Source organism: Pseudophryne corroboree, chromosome 2 (genome assembly GCF_028390025.1).
Source record: "Pseudophryne corroboree isolate aPseCor3 chromosome 2, aPseCor3.hap2, whole genome shotgun sequence".
Lineage (NCBI taxonomy): Eukaryota > Metazoa > Chordata > Amphibia > Anura > Myobatrachidae > Pseudophryne > Pseudophryne corroboree.
In genome coordinates, this window is record NC_086445.1 from 464,548,960 (window position 1) to 464,566,788 (window position 17,829).

General features: G+C 48.4%; 2 protein-coding genes across 3 annotated transcripts in view; one reads left to right on the forward strand and one right to left on the reverse strand.

Annotated features, from left to right (window-relative positions):
- The window catches only part of LOC135028586 (cytochrome b-245 heavy chain), a 270,381-nt gene that overhangs the window by 202,255 nt on the left and 50,297 nt on the right, over window positions 1–17,829 (reverse strand). The gene's annotated exons all lie outside the window — the stretch shown is intronic.
- On the forward strand, window positions 14,576–16,018 carry LOC135050883 (uncharacterized). Its single transcript, XM_063957153.1, has 2 exons — window positions 14,576–14,983; window positions 15,063–16,018. The coding sequence occupies exons 1-2, from the start codon at window positions 14,576–14,578 to the stop codon at window positions 15,639–15,641; spliced, it is 987 nt and encodes a 328-aa protein (XP_063813223.1). The 3' UTR covers window positions 15,642–16,018.

The following is a 17,829-nucleotide window of genomic DNA, read 5'->3' on the forward strand; positions in this document are numbered from 1 at the left end:
TTGCTTGTGCATGAATCACTAAAGCAGTTGCTAAGTAGTCAGGTAACCTAATTGACGGATTAGATTCCTTACCCAGGGGGGAGATAATTTTACTCCTACAGCATATTCAGGACTCTGCTAACTTTATGGTGGAGGCCATAAAGGAAATTGGTTTGCTCAACGCACACACCACTGCCATGGCAGTGTCAGCACGCAGGGGCTTGTGGCTACGCCAGTGGACTGCAGATGTGGATTCCAGGAAAGGCGAGGAAAGCCTACCATTCACAGATGAGGCCCTTTTTGGAGATGAACTGGATACTATGATATCCAAGGCTACGGCGGGTAAGTCTACGGACCTGCCTTTCGCAGCACCCCCAGCTAGGAAAAATTACTCTGCTCCAAATTTGCAGTCCTTTCGGACAGCAAAATTTAAAGGCAAGTTCAAAGGTTCTTCTACAGCCTTCAAAGGCAATAGAGGTAAACCCAAAAAACCAGCAGCTGCAGGTTCTCAGGACCAGACCTCCGGGTCTGCTTCCTAAAAGCCTTCAGCATAACGGTGGACCGCACTGCCTGGAAGACAGGCAGGTGGGAGACCGGTTACGTTATTTCGGTCACATCATGCCAGGATCCCTGGGTCAAAGACCTTATCACCGAGGGATACAGACTGGAGTTTCAGGAACTCCCACCTCTTCAAATCAGGCTTACCAGCTTCTCCAGAAGGCAGCAATTCAGAAACTGGTACAAACTCAGGTCATTGTTCCAGTTCCACTTCAACTACAAGACAAAGGTTATCACTCCAACCTGTTTGTAGTGCCGAAACCGGACGGTTTGGTAAGGCCCATTTTAAACCTCAAGTCACTGAACCCGTACTTAAGGATGTTCAAGTTCAAGATGGAGTCTCTGAGAGCAGTGATCTCGGGTCTGGAGGAGGGGGAATTTTTGGTGTCTCTGGACATCAAGGATGCATACCTTCATGTTCCGATTTGGCCACCTCATCAGGCTTATCTACGGTTTGAACTACAGGACTGTCACTACCAGTTCCAGGCCCTGCCATTTGGCCTCCCCATGGCACCGAGGGTGTTCACCTACAGGGGCGGATCCAGAAGAAAATGATAGGGGGGGGGCACCATGGAAGGGGCAAGTACATTTGCGTGCGGCTTCGGTGCATGTGAGGTGGCGCTTCTTATACAATGCCCACAGTTGTAGCCCTCATTATGCAATGTCCACTGTACTGGTAGTGCCCCTTATATAGACCCCATAGTAGTGGTGCCCCTTATGCAATGCCCGTATTGCCCCCAGTAGTAATGTTGCCTGTAGTAATGCCCCCAGTCATTATGCCCCCAGTGGTAATTCCCCTGCAGTCATGACCCCAGTAGTTTACCCCCCCCTTTAGTTTAGCCCCCAAGTAGTAATGCCCCTGTAGTTAAGCCGCCAGTAGTAATGCCCCTGTAGTTACACCACCAGTAGTTAGCACCTTTGTAGTTGGCCCCCAGAAATAGTCCCCCAGTAGTTTGCCCCCAGTAGATGCCCCCCTAGTAATAATGTCCTCCAGTAGTTTGCCCCCAGTAGTAATGCCCCTTAGGAGTTTGCCCCCAATAGACGACCCGCCAGTAGTAATGCCCCCAGTAGATGCCCCCCAGTAATAATGCCCCCAGTAGATGCCCCCCAGGAAAAATGTCCCCCAGTAGCTGCCCCCAATAGATGACCCCCCCAGTAGATGCCCCCCAGTAATGCCCCAGTAGCTGCCCCCAATATATGACCCCCCCAGTAGTAATGCCCCCAGTAGATGCCCCCCAGTAATAATGCCCCAGTAGCTGCCCCCAATAGATGACCCCCCAGTAATAATGCCCCCCTACGAGTTTGCCCCAATAGATGACCCCCCTGTAGTAATAACCCCAGTAGATGGCCCCCAGTAAATATGGCCCCCAGTAGCTGCCCCCAATAGATGACCCCTCAGTAGTGATGCCCCCAGTAGATGCCCCAGTTATAATGCCCCCAGTAGTTTGACCCCCCAGTAGTAATGCCCCTTGTTGATGCCCCCCAGTAGTAATGTCCCCCATAGTTAGCCCCCAGTAGATGCATTAAGGAAGAAAAATACATACTTACCGAGCCCCGTTCCCGCGCCGCTGCAGTCCTCCTCCTCCTGGCATCCGCTCCTCAGTCACTCAGCACTATGAGAGAGACGTCATGACTGACGTCTCTCCCATAGCGCACAGTGACAGCGCCGGAAGCCGGAGCTCAGTACTGAGCTCCTGCCTCCGGCTGCCGCTGTGCAGGGAGACGGGCGCCCGCTGGTAACACAATCTCAGCGGGCGCCCGTCATCTCCCTATGCGGCGGCGACGGCGGCACCGGGGGGGTCACAAATGACAGGGGGGGCACGGGCCCGAGTGCCCCCCCCCCTAAATCCGCCACTGTTCACCTAGGTAATGGCAGAGATGATGTTTCTCCTCCACGCAGGGCCGGTGCAAGATTTCTCAGTACCCTAGGCAAATCTTCAGCTAACTACCCCACCACCACCACTCTCAGCAATACTCAGCCCCGCAGGTGAAAAAGTGAGATGTCGGCAACTTTTTATAAAATCTATCTATCTATCTATCTATCTAATCTCTATCTACAGTATCTCATCTCTTTCTATTATATATATATATATATATATATAATAGAATGGAGGTGCGGCACTCACGGCTTCCAATAACGGACACAACGCGGTCACGTCTATATAGTAACGTTTCAGTGCCCCAGCACTGTCGTCAGACTTTATTAAAGAATAAAAACAACATGTACATACCTTTATAGCAAGTGAATTAAAACATTGAAACCACGCCAGACGCCGGGCTCGGGACAAAGCACCCGCCCAGCGGCAGCAGATGATGACATCATAAATCTAAACACCAATGAATGAACACCATTACAACCACATCACCATGGTGATATTAAAAACTGGAAATAAGCGGAAGTAATACAGAAGCATACTACAGAATGGATATAATAGCGTAATAGCATAAATAACACATTGAAAAATCAATATAGTAGATAAGCATTATTATACAAGCTAATAAATCAATATATAACATACAAATAGAGCAGCATGTAGGGCCAGGACCAAATGCATAATCAATAGATCAGAACAACCACTTTTCAGAGCATTCCTAATTGCTGAACGGTGTGCAGACATCCGTTCAGCAATTAGGAATGCTCTGAAAAGTGGTTGTTCTGATCAACCTGTTGCTAGGCACTTTGTCGAGCTTCATCATCCCCTTAATAGTTTGCGTTATCGCATGATTGATCATGTCCCCGCCTCTATTAGAGGGGGTGATCGATCACGCAAACTATTACAATGTGAGACCCGTTGGATCATGCGTTTGGGTGTTCTAGCTCCTAAGGGTCTGAATGACGGTATTTCATATGCTTGTTTCTATTGATTATGCATTTGGTCCTGGCCCTACATGCTGCTCTATTTGTATGTTATATATTGATTTATTAGCTTGTATAATAATGCTTATCTACTATATTGATTTTTCAATGTGTTATTTATGCTATTACGCTATTATATCCATTCTGTAGTATGCTTCTGTATTACTTCCGCTTATTTCCTGTTTTTAATATCACCATGGTGATGTGGTTGTAATGGTGTTCATTCATTGGTGTTTAGATTTATGATGTCATCATCTGCTGCCGCTGGGCGGGTGCTTTGTCCCGAGCCCAGCGTCTGGCGTGGTTTCAATGTTTTAATTCACTTGCTATAAAGGTATGTACATGTTGTTTTTATTCTTTAATAAAGTCTGACGACAGTGCTGGGGCACTGAAACGTTACTATATAGACGTGACCGCGTTGTGTCCGTTATTGGAAGCCGTGAGTGCCGCACCTCCATTCTATTATATGCTTATATTGTGAGGGCACCGGCTGCTTTACTTGCTATTACTTTGGGAGTGCCATTCCTTCTTCTATATATATATATATATATATATATATATATAGCTTCGGATCGGCACTCACCCTTCCTTAGGTTTAATGCCCCGGTGCCTTCTGGTAACAATGATGTATCCAACGGTTCCTAGCAAGCAGCGGCACTCAAGGACTGACTCAAGAGCAGTATGAAGTGAACAGTGTTTAATCCATATCACAAGACAAATAAATCCATCCAACGTTTCGGGGGGCGAGCACCCCTTTTTCAAGGACAACAAGTGAGAAGTGAAGGAGTGAGAAAAATAATTACCTTTATGTGAGATGAAATCCCGCCTGCGGGAAGTGCGGCAATCAATCAGGGGAAGACGCTACCACGCTTCCCTGTGTGCACTGGAGTGACATCATCAACCTGTGCCGGTCACATGGTCCGACGTCGCGACGTGGAACATCCGTGTTCCCCTGGCAACCACTTACAACGACGCTGACCTCCCGGGCAGCTATTCCTGTAACCAAGGCAACCCAGAGTATTGCGGGTAATCCAGTCGCGGCGGCACCAGTGTCGGCACTGCGAACATGTAAAAATAGTGAAGTGACTTTGAAATTTAAAATCAATGTGCAAGGCAGCATAAGTTAATAATAAATTATGTGGACAAACCATTAAATACTTCAGGTGTATGTTATCCTCACAAAACATGCAGACCTGGAGACACAACTGCTCTATACACGAACACTATACATATATTTATATATTATGCAGCAACCTGGTAACCCACAGATGGTGTCTGTAACTAACAGACTGCCCCCTGTAGTGCCAACCTGCATCTGCAAATCATTTTGTGTAAGACATAATACTACTAAATGTAAATAATATAAATAATGTGCATTACTATAAATGGCAACATGAAGCAACTTTTCAGAACACACTCCATTGCATTTTATCATTTAGTCCTTTTGGCTTGATGGTGGACAAATGATACATCCATCTGGCCTCCATCCTTAACAAGTCCCCAGCTCTGTCACCACCCCTTAAGCTCTTTGTGCAGTGATCAATAATCTGGAACCTCAGATCCCCCATGGTGTGACCATGTTCAGCATAGTGGCGGGCTACTGGTTGTTCCGACGTTTTGCCCGCTAGTGCAGATTTAACAGCTGATCTATGTAGTGCAAGACGTTCGCGGGCATTGCGAATGGTCTTGCCCACATATTGTAAATTACAGGGGCACGTAATCAGATATATCACAAAAGTGCTCGTGCAGGTGAGTACATGTCTAATGCTGTATGATCTACCAGTTACACAAGAAGTGAACATGGGCCCAGCGGTCATGAACCTACATGTTTCGCACCCCAAACATTTATAGCATCCTGAGGGTCTGGATAAAAAAGTGGTAGACGTAGGGTTCCCAAACCCTGTGATATCTGTGTGCACAATTTGATCTTTAATGCTCTTGCCCCTGGTATGGCACACCATGGGTCTTTTCTTATGTAACGAAGGTAAAGATTTATGTGTTCTGAAAAGTTGCTTCATGTTGCCATTTATAGTAATGCACATTATTTATATTATTTACATTTAGTAGTATTATGTCTTACACAAAATGATTTGCAGATGCAGGTTGGCACTACAGGGGGCAGTCTGTTAGTTACAGACACCATCTGTGGGTTACCAGGTTGCTGCATAATATATAAATATATGTATAGTGTTCGTGTATAGAGCAGTTGTGTCTCCAGGTCTGCATGTTTTGTGAGGATAACATACACCTGAAGTATTTAATGGTTTGTCCACATAATTTATTATTAACTTATGCTGCCTTGCACATTGATTTTAAATTTCAAAGTCACTTCACTATTTTTACATGTTCGCAGTGCCGACACTGGTGCCGCCGCGACTGGATTACCCGCAATACTCTGGGTTGCCTTGGTTACAGGAATAGCTGCCCGGGAGGTCAGCGTCGTTGTAAGTGGTTGCCAGGGGAACACGGATGTTCCACGTCGCGACGTCGGACCATGTGACCGGCACAGGTTGATGATGTCACTCCAGTGCACACAGGGAAGCGTGGTAGCGTCTTCCCCTGATTGATTGCCGCACTTCCCGCAGGCGGGATTTCATCTCACATAAAGGTAATTATTTTTCTCACTCCTTCACTTCTCACTTGTTGTCCTTGAAAAAGGGGTGCTCGCGCCCCGAAACGTTGGATGGATTTATTTGTCTTGTGATATGGATTAAACACTGTTCACTTCATACTGCTCTTGAGTCAGTCCTTGAGTACCGCTGCTTGCTAGGAACCGTTGGATATATATATATATATATATATATATATATATATATATATAGTATTATATATATATATATATATATATATATATACAAACACCAGTCAGGCGGCACTCACGGCGATAAATGAAGAAGCAGATGCCTTGCAGAGACAATCAACGTTTCAATGTATAAAATCATACATTTTCACCAGGTCCTGATGAAAATGTATGATTTTATACATTGAAACGTTGATTGTCTCTGCAAGGCATCTGCTTCTTCATTTATCGCCGTGAGTGCCGCCTGACTGGTGTTTGTGCATTTTGGAGGGGCTTGGCCCTAATTCCTCCTGGAGGGCACCGGCTTTACTAGCAGTTACCATTATAAACGGAGTGCCGCCTGACATGCTGGACTATATATATATATATATATAGTATAATATATATATTCATACATTACTGTTTTGGCATATTCATTTGGCCATCTACAGCCAGCTGACACCTCTCAGGCACTAGAGAGGTGCAGCTGCTGCAAATCTCCTGCTGATCACATGAATGGCAGCCAGCTGAGGTGTGAGGCACTGACCATGGTTGTCCTCCTGGCTAATGCTGTCGCTCTAGGTGAGAGTGGACAGCCAGCGGACATTGGCCCTCATTCCAAGTTGATCGCTAGCTGCTGTTGTTCGCTGCGTAGCGATCATTTACAAAAAGGCAAATCTGCGCATGTGTATGCACCGCAATGCGCATGCGCGGTGTACGGGTACAAAGAGCTTTGTGGTTTTGCACAGGTTCTAGCGACGCTTTCAGTCGTACTGGCAAACACAAGGAGATTGACAGGAAGAGGGCATTTATGGGTGTCAACTGACCGTTTTCTGGGAGTGTTTGGGAAAACGCAGGTGTGGCCGGGCGTTTGCTGGGTGGGTATCTGATGTCATTACCGCGTCACTCATCGCAGCAATCATCGCACAGAATAAGTAACTACAGGGCTGGTCTTGTTCTGCACAAAATGTGTTGCAGGCGCTCTGCTGCACAAGCGTTCACACCCCTGCTCTGCTAAAATACACTCCCCCGTGGGTGGCAACTATGCGTTTGCACGGCTGCTAAAAGTAGATAGCGAGCGATCAACTCGGAATGAGGGCCATTGCCCTTTAAAATTCACTCGTGCACGGGTTAGAGACTGCCAGGCTTGGACTCCCTGTCGCCACTGCCTTTCAGGGCTGGCTGGGAGGGGGGGCAGATAAACTGGTGTTTGACAAAGCCCTTGCCACCTGGGTGATGGTGCCGACCCCAGTCATGGCCTCCTCCTCGGATTCCAGCAGCTCCCCGCACGGCTTGTGATCCCGGCGGAAGGAGCGGATCTTCTTCCCAGTCATTGGGTCGAGGGAAAGGGAGGGAGCGACACCGGGAGGGGGGCAGGTGGGGACAGGCACCGGACATGCAGCTCCAGCCCTGGCCCGGCAGATCCAACATGGCTGAGCATGGAGCGAGTGCCACACAAGCGCAGCACATATCTTGTCACAGCCTTCATTTGTTGGTTCAATTCAGCGCTGCCCATCAAATACTAGCACCCATACACATCAGCCTAATGGTGGCTCTGGCACTGCCTAAGGTAGAATGGTCACATAGAGGTACATGATATATAGTCCCATGTACATACAGGTACACAATCTATACACATATGGGGAAATTCAGGACTATTTAGACGCCCAAACAATTGTCACTATTCAATTGTTGTTTGGGCGCCCATGCACATTGCGCATGTCGTGCCCAAATAGACACGGTTTAGCCATGTAAAGTGGCTAAACCCATCTAAACTCCTGCATTGGGCATCCAAACGCCAGTTTGGACACCCAAAGTACCGGGTTTGGACACATTCTTTCTTGCACCTCAGAAGGCTGCGAGAAAAAATGTGTCCTCCGCAGCCGCCAAGTGCCCGAGTGGCAGAACAATTGAATTGCTGCCGTTGGGCGCCCTCTAGTGGAAGCTGCCCAAGAAACAACTGAATTTGGCCCATACAGTAATTACCTGATGTAAACTGTCTCATCTATATGCATATCCACAGAGGCACATGATCTATACGCCACCTACACACATATATATATATATATACATACATACATACATATATACACACACACACACACACACACACACACTAGTCTCATCTCTATATACACACTGATACATGTATTATTTATGTAGGTGAAAGTGTATAGATCATGATGTACCAGCGTGTATATATTAAAGATGAGACTGCATACAGTACATAACGTACATATGAAATATATATTACCGTCAGGGTAATCTGAGGGAGTCTACAATCGCTGGGAGGGGAGCAGCTAACATGCAGAGCCTTCAGCTGGGTAACATTAGGGAATCAGCAGTCAAGAGACTATCCCTGGAGTAACTCGCTGGGGCACAGGTAACCCGCAGGAGCCCACAGGAGCGGGGGGGGGGGGGGGGGCGCTCAGGAGATGATGTGTGGGTAACCTGCAGGGGCCTGCACTCGCGGGGGGGGGGGCTCAGGAGAAGATGTGTGGGTAACCTGCAGGAGCCTGCAGGAGCGGGGGGGGGGGGGGGGGGGGGCGCTCAGGAGAAGATGAGTGGGTAACCTGCAGGGGTGGGGTGGGTAACCTGCAATTGTGGGGAGAGGGAGCAGGAAACATGTGGAACCTGCAGCCGGGTAACATAAGGGGGACTGCAATTTGGGACGTGTGGGTGGGGTGTAACCTACGGGAGCCTGCACTCGCGTCACAGGGGGTGGCATGGGTAACCTGCCGGAGCTGCACTTACGATGGGGGAGGGAGGCATGGGTATCCTGCAGGAGCTCCACTTGCAAGGGGGAGGGGGCATGGGTAACCTGCGGGAGCAGCACTTACGCGGTGGGCGGGAGGAAAGAATAGAGAGACGGCTAACCTGTGGGAGCTGCTCTCGTGGGGAGGGAGAGAGACGCGGGCAACCTGTGGAAGCTGCACTCGCGGGCGGCGGTGGGGGGGGGGGGGAGAGGCGCGGGTAACCTGTGGGAGCTGCACATGGGACGGTGGGGGGGTGGAGTGCGTGTAACCTGCTGGAGCTGCACTCGCGGGGGGTAACCGTTGGGAGTCTGCAATTGTGCGTTGGTGGGGGGGGGGCAACATGCGGGAACCAATTACACTTACACACATGAGCCATTTCAGCTGCCGCGGCATCCCTACTTCGCCTCTCTTAAGGAAGAATTCTTTCTTTATTCCATTAGCTCGTCTGTGCTCCTCCTCCTCCTCTCTTAAGGAAGAGGAGGAGCTCAGACAAGCTAATGGAATTTAGTAAAGAATTCTTTCATTGAAGTGTGCGGCAACGCCCTCCAGTGGCCGGCGCCCATAGGCAGCTGCCTAAAGCTGCCTAATGGTGGCGCCGGCCCTGCCTCCACGTGCATGGAGTGAATATAAAACCATACCTGGATGACCTGCTGATAAAAGCACCATCCAGGGTGAGGTTGTTTGATGGCATTGCCCTCTCAATCTGACTGCTCCAGGATCACAGGTGGATTCTGAACCAACCAAAATCCCACCTGGAACTAACACGGAGGCTTCCATTCCTGGGGATGATACTGTATACGAACAGAAGGTATTCCTTCCATTGGAAAAGGCATTGGTAATCCAGTCAATGGTGCGGGATGTTCTAAAACTAGCCTGGATATCCATGCATCTATGCATTCGCCTTCTTGGGAAGATGGTAGCCTCTTACGAGGCACTGCAGTATGGAAGGTTTCATGCAAGGCCCTTCCTGCTGGATCTGTTGGACAAATGGTCTGGATCGCATCTTCACATGCACCTGTCACCAAAAGCCAGGATTTCTCTTCTGTGGTGGCTTCAGACTTCTCACCTGACCGAGGGTCGAAGGTTCAGGATTCAAAATTGCTTCCTGCTAACTGCAGATGCAAGCCTCAGAGGTTGGGGAGCAGTCACCCAGGGGGAACAGTTCCAAGGAAAATGGTCAAGTCAGGAAACCATTCTTCCAATCAATGTTCTGGAGCTAAGGGCCATATAAAACGCCCTTCTACAGGCATCGCATCTTCTTCAAGATCACGCCATTCAAGTTCAGTCGGACAATGTGACGGCAGTAATGTACATAAACCGACAGGGCGGACCGAAGAGCAGCAATGTCCAAGGTAACAAGGATTCTCCTCTAGGCAGAAAGACATGTGGTGGCACTGTCAGCAGTCTTCATTCCGGGAGTAGGCAACTGGGAAGTGGACTTCCTCAGCAGACACGACTTCCACCCAGGAGAGTGGGGACTTCACCCGCAGGTGTTTGAGTCCTTGACATGTCAGTGGGGAATTCCACAAATCGACATGATGGTCTCTTATCACAACAAGAAGCTCAAGCGGTATTGTTCCAGGTCGAGGGACCCACAAGCAGTGGCGGTCGACGCTCTGGTGACTCTATAGGTCTACCAGATGGTTTACGTGTTTCCAACTCTTCCATTGATTCCAAGAATTCCCAAAAGAATAAAAAGGGAAAAGGTTCACGCAATTCTCATTGCTCTGGACTGGCCAAGAAGGGCCAGGATGCTCCTGGAGGACCCGTGGACTCTGTCTCTTCGAGAGGATCTTCTACAACAGGGGCCATTCGTCTATCAAGACTTAACACGCTACATTTGACGGCGTGGAGGTTAAATGATAATTTCTAGCCCGGAAGGGGATCCTGGACAGGGTTATTCCAATCCTGATCCAAGCCAGGAAAGGGGTAACGTCTAAACATTACCATCGTATTTGGAAAAAATATGTGCTGGTGTAGGAGCTTCCGCAGTATAGCACATATATTGATTCACGCTTTTTTGCATTGATTAAGATATTTACTGTTAATCACAAAATGTGTTCGTGTATCCTTAAAAATATTGGACAGATATATTCAGACTATGGCCCTCATTCCGAGTTGATCGGTCGCAAGGCGAATTTAGCAGAGTTACACACGCTAAGCCGCCGCCTACTGGGAGTGAATCTTAGCTTCTTAAAATTGCGACCGATGTATTCGCAATAATGCGATTACTAACTACTTAGCAGTTTCAGAGTAGCTCCAGACTTAAGGTGTGTACACACGGTAAGATATTTTCTTCCGATTCTGACTATATAGTCAGAATCGGAAGAAAATATAGTGCAGATCGCAAGGTGACAGTCACCTTGCGATCTGTATCCGATCCCGATGCGCGTCCCCGCGCGGTCGGCATCGCAAGAAAAGATAGACCGAGCTGGCAAGTCAATCCTTGCTAGATCGGTGTCCTATCTAGTTCATATCGCAAGTGTTTCTAGTACCTTGCGATATGAGCTTGCGATGCCGATCAGCGTCATGTGGCCACTCCCCGCCGGTCTATTCTCTTCACAGCGCGGAGGAAGGAAGAAAGAAGCAGCAGCAGCGGCAGCACGTGGAGGAGAAAATCCAAGGACACGTAAGTATATCCAGCGGGGTTGGGGGGCAGCACTGGGGACTGTGGGGCACTGGCACTGTGGGGCAATGTAACCTGGCACTGAGGGGCATATCTGGCACCGTGGGGCAATGTAACCTGGCACTGGGGGTCATATCTGGCACTGTGGGGCAAAACTGGCACTGAGGGGCATATCTGGCACCGTGGGGCAATGTAACCTGGCACTGGGGGTCATATCTGGCACTGTGGGGAAAACTGGCACTGAGGGGCATATCTGGCACCGTGGGGCAATGTAACCTGGCACTGGGGGTCATATCTGGCACTGTGGGTCAAAACTGGCACTGAGGGGCATATCTGGCACAGTGGGGCAATGTAACCTGGCACTGGGGGTCATATCTGGCACTGTGGGGCAAAACTGGCACTGGGGGGGCATATCTGGCACCGTGGGGCAATGTAACCTGGCACTGGGGGTCATATCTGGCACTGTGGGGCAAAACTGGCACTGGGGGGGGGGCATATCTGGCACTGTGGGGCAATGTAACCTGGCACTGGGGGTCATATCTGGCACTGTGGGGCAAAACTGGCACTGGGGGGGCATATCTGGCACTGTGGGGCAATGTAACCTGGCACTGGGGGTCATATCTGGCACTGTGGGGCAAAACTGGCACGGGGGGGGCATATCTGGCACTGTGGGGCAATGTAACCTGGCACTGGGGGTCATATCTGGCACTGTGGGGCAAAACTGACACTGGGGGGGCATATCTGGCACTGTGGGGCAATGTAACCTGGCACTGGGGGTCATATCTGGCACTGTGGGGCAAAACTGGCACTGGGGGGGCATATCTGGCACTGTGGGGCAATGTAACCTGGCACTGGGGGTCATATCTGGCACTGTGGGGCAAAACTGGCACTGAGGGGCATATCTGGCACTGTGGGGCAATTTTTCTGGCACTAGGGGGGCACCGTATCTGGCACTGGGGGGGCACCGTATCTGGCACCGTGGGGCAATGTATCTGGCACTGTGGGGGCTCTCCCACATGCGGCTCTCCCCCCTCCTCCGCCGGCTCCGTCCTCCCACTGACAGGAGCAGCGGCATGGCCCTGCAGTGTATGCGGCTCTCCCCAGCAGCAGCAGGTTAGTCTCTCTCTCTCTCTCTCTCTCTCTCTCTCTCCTGTGGATGTGTGATGTGTTAAGTTTTTTTTTGGATTTTTTTACAGGTACCCCTACCCTATTGGATTCTACTGGACAAGTGGACGTGACCGGCGTGGGATGTAGGTAAGTAATCTGTCTCTCATTTTTACAGGTACCCTATTGGATTCTACTGGACAAGTGGACGTGACCGGCGTGGGATGTAGGTAAGTATGTGTGACTGTGTAAGTGTGTTTTAATAAATTTTTACTGTCACGGTGTGCGAGTTGTGTTTTTATTTGGGTATTTTTTTTGTTGTAGACCTACAGGTACCAGCGAACCCGTTATTTCCCTGCATGCTGGTACTTGAGGTTCTCCAAGTACCAGCGAGCGGGGGAGGCTTGCTGGGCCTTGTAGTTCCACAACAAAAGACAATATTCTCTTCTTTAAACACATGACTATCAGCCTCCCATCCACCGCCCACGGATGGGGGGGACAGCCTCGGGCTTCACCCCTGGTCCTTGGGTGCCTGGAGGGGGGGTGACCCCTTGATTTAAGGGGTCCCCACTCCTCCAGGGAACCCCGGCCAGGGGTGACTAGTTGGGGGGGTAATGCCACGGCCGCAGGGACCTCCATAAATGTGTCCCCCGGCTGTGGCATTATGTCCCTGGCTAGTGGAGCCCGGTGCTGGTTTTAAAAATACGGGGGACCCCTACATCTTTTGTCCCCCGTATTTTTGGAACCAGGCCCGGACTAAGAGCCCGGTGCTGGTTGTCGAAATACGGGGAACCTCTGTCCATTTTTTTCCCAGTATTTTAACAACCAGGACTGGCTCAAAGAGCCCGAGGCTGGTTATACTTAGGAGGGGGGACCCCACGCATTTTTTTTTTGAACTTTTTTAACACATTCAGACCCTTCTCCATTAAGTTAATGGAATCCCTGGACAACAAAATTGCATTCATGTCCTCCTCCCACTCCCTTCCCATGCAGTAATTGTTATTGTTTCTATAAAAATGTACAATATATTACAAGTATGATGAGCAGGCAGGCCTGGAGATGCAAATTAGTGGCGGAGGGCTGGGTCAGTTGATGGTGGGCGACTTCGTAAGCCATTGGTGGTGGCAGCAGGCATTGGCTCATAGGCAGTAGTGGGCATTGGCTCGGCGGCGGTAGGGGTCATCTGCAGGATTCGTCGAACATTATGGCTGTAGTGCCTCACCAGCCACTGACCTCACCGCACGCCACTGGTAAAAAGTGGACTCTTGCCTGCCGTGATGTATAAAATGGGGACAATTGCCTGCAGTAATGTATAAAATGGGCATTCTGCCCTGATGTATAAAATGGGGACATGTGCCTGCCATAATGTGTAAAAAGGGGGACACTTGCCTGCAGTAATGTATAAAATGTGGACTCTTGCCTGCCATAATGTGTAAAATGCGGACTCTTGCCTGCCGTAATGTGGGGATTTCATGTATCAAGGGCATTGCGGAGTGTGGCTTAATATGGTGCAGGGGGCATTACTGTGTGGGGCTTAAGATGGTTGAATTTTTATTTCCCTATGGTGGGCGTGATCTGTTGGTACACGGTCAAATACTGGGGTTTGAGGTAGTTTTTTCAGATGAGGCACGCCCATTAAAATGAGGCCAGCACATTCAAATAATGAGGACACGAACCCTTGCCGGGGGGATGCTGGCGACACATTAAGGGATGCATTTTTGGGGTAGATAGATACATATATATATATATATATATATATATATAGAGAGAGAGAGCGAGAGAGATAGATATAGATATATAGAGATAGATATATAGAGATAGATAGATAGATAGATATATAAATAGTATTTTTAGGCTTTTTGTATGTGACGGTTGTATTTTGTCGGCTAATTGTGTTATTTTATTTTCAACCAGCAATGTCATCTGCGGAGTACCGCCAATTCTGGTCAGGATTCATTGATCTGTACCGTCAGAACGAGTGCCTGTGGCGTGTCAGGAGCCCGGACTATGCCAACAGAATCAAGCGGAATCGGGCATATCAGCAGCTTATTGAGTACAGTAGAGGCAAAAACTCTGATGTTGATGTCGATTGGGTGAAGAAAAAAATTTCAAATTTCCGAACAGTGTTCGTGAAGGAACGCAAGAAGGTGCAAGATTCACAGCGATCCGGAGCCGGGACTGATGAGGTCTATAAACCGACGCTGTGGTACTATGACCAAATTCAGTTCATTATAGAGCAAGAGGCGCGGGTAAGGTCACGGGACGCTCTAGATCCAGAGTCTCCAGTTCTTGTCGAAGAGGAGGCCCAGGAGAGTCTGGATCTGGTAAGTACACACACATTTGTTTCATATGCCACCCACCAATTTTGACATAGACCTAATTTTTGTTTTTCTTATATTGCAGGATGCTACCCCGGAGCTGGAGGTGGAGCCTACCACAGGCCAAGGGGCAGAAGTGGAGGAGCCGGTAGCGGAGCCGGTGGCACCCCCACAGGCGCGCCCAGGAAGACCGAGGCGCACGGCAAGGAGGACCACTTCTGCAGCCTATAGCACCCCCTCTGGCTCCCAGCAGTTTTTTCAACGCGCTGAGGAGGTTTTGCATAGGCCCCCGGATGCCGAACAACAATTTGGCAATTTTATTGCATCGGAAATGCGCCTGATGACGGATGATCAAAAATTCATCGTCCAACGGTTAGTCAATGAGATTGTCTCACGTGGCAGGCGCCAAACACTGGTGTCGGCGTGTGAGATAGTGCCAACTGACCCTTGGTATCACCCAAATTTGTCCCGTCCCCCCTTCCCAAACAACCCCCCCATGGAGCATGCGCCGGTAAACCCCCCTCAGCAACCGTATTTTTTTCCGTCGGGAGCCACACAGCCCAGCCCCTCCCTCCAATCTAGCACCTCGTCCAGTGGCATGTACTCTGACATGCAGAGTACACAGTCCTCTGTGCTGGGCGACCCACGCTTTTTTCATTTATAATTAGTTTTTTGGACCCGGTTTTTTAGTTTTGTTAGAAAAATCTGCTGGTGACCTTATCCTACGCTCTTGCTCAAAGTGAACTGTATTGAGGTCATTAGTACTGCAGCGTCGGTTTTGTGTCCTCACTGTCCCGGACTACGGATCGTTGTAAAGACTGCACTTCTTGTGTTCCTTCCAGACTGTTTGGAAATTTGATGATGTTCTTCACCCAAGGCAAAATTGCACTGTTTACCTCTACTGTACTCGGATATGCCCGTTTCCTGTTCTGTTGGCATAGTCCCTGTCCAAAGGCACTCGTTCTCATGGTACAGCTTATGAATCCTGGCCAGAGTTGGCGTTGGCATTTAATATTTTTATAAATTTTACGAAAAAACAAACTGTGTGGTGTATTTTTTTTAAAAAAGGTAAAGGGGTTTATATTGTGTTATCGGCAGGTAGTAAAAACTACATGTCCCAGCAAGCCTCCCCACATGCTGGTACTTGGAGAACCACAAGTACCAGCATGTAGAGAATTAAAAGGCCTGCTGGTACCTATAGTTCCACAACAAAAGAAATACCCCAAGAAAGACAAAACACACACACCGTGAAGGTAAAAGTTTATTGACACACACACTAACACACTCGCACATACTTACCTAGTGTCCCACGCAGCCCCTCAGTCCTCTTGTCCATGTAGAATCCATAGGTTCACTGGAAAAAAATGTCAACAAAAATCAGCCACAGAGCAGAAATGCACTGTTTTAAAAATGGCTGACAGTCGAAAAAGACACTCCCCCCAACCCTGTAATGCCATCCCACTATTATAATGAGATAGTCAAAATCTCACATAAGCCGAAATCTCACATAAGCCAAAATCTCACATAAGCCAAAATCTTAAGCACACAAACACAGATCTCAAGAAAAGTTAGTCAAAATCTGTCCTATCTGGCCTCCGGGGAGTTCAAGGGAAATCTCAAGAAAAAATAGGACATAGCAAGGATCTCACCGTGTGTACACACCTTTACTCTGCCTGTGCGATCATTTCAGTGCTTGTCGTTCCTGGTTGACGTCACAAACACACCCAGCGTTCGCCCAGGCACTCCCACCGTTTCTCCGGCCACTCCTGCGTTTTTTCCGGAAACGGTAGCGTTTTCAGCCACACGCCCCTGAAACGCCGTGTTTCCGCCCAGTAACACCCATTTCCTGTCAATCACATTACGATCGCCGGAGCGAAGAAAAAGCCGTGAGTAAAAATACTTTCTTCATAGTAAAGTTACTTGGCGCAGTCGCAGTGCGAACATTGCGCATGCGTACTAAGCGGATTTTCACTGCGATGCGATGAAAAATACCGAGCGAACAACTCGGAATGAGGGCCTATATACCTCGAATATCTTGTTTTAAAGCATGACGTGTTCAAGGACAAGGCAACGCCAGATGTATCCAAGGCTAATTGGATAGAATGTTTTGAGTTTATGTCCGAAAGATTGATAATCATGAAGCAATAAACTATATTCAAGAATGTTCTAATTGCTAATTATAATCTTGTATGACAATTGATGTATTACAGTTTTTGAGACATACATGGTGTATTCTGATTGGCTAAATGTATTGGCAAACATGAATCCTTTGTCTTTAAGCTATAAAATAAACCTATTATGGACCCTAAGCCAGGTCAACTATGGTCTGCTTAGGTTACACATGATCCTGTGTCACCTTTTCATTCACTGATCTCCAACCGGTTGCAAAAGAAACAGAATTCTGACTGATGACTGCAGAGAGTTTATAGACCAGACCTGAATAGGTTAACATACCCTAACATTTTGGGAGCATCGTCCGGAGATATTCCAGCATCTCCTCCACTGGCAACAAATCCTCTGATCTTTCAGGAACCGCTGATAAAAAAAAACGGTAAGTGAGATTTAATGTGTAGATTTCTACCTGCTCATTTGAATCAGCGTTTTTTGAATGAATCTGCGGAAGTCCAGTCGGGAAGGTCAGAGAATATCTTAAAGAGCCCAGTGTCAGTCAGAAGAAATTTTTTAAGGTACCATACATTTATGTTATATTGTTGAATTGTGGGTAAATATCTTCAGCTAATTTGTCACAAGTGTACAGGGGAAATTAATCAAATATCCAGAAAAAAGTTACATTTTTAAAAGGTGGCGTATAGCCAAGGTGTATTCTAATGCTGATAAACAGTTTGAATTGA

Excerpts from the sequence above, each read along its gene's own strand:
- LOC135050883 (XM_063957153.1), top strand. The coding sequence starts at position 14,576 with ATGTCATCTGCGGAGTACCGCCAATTCTGGTCAGGATTCATTGATCTG. Across the intron at positions 14,984-15,062 it reads CCCAGGAGAGTCTGGATCTG|GATGCTACCCCGGAGCTGGA; the intron begins GTAAGTACACAC and ends CTTATATTGCAG.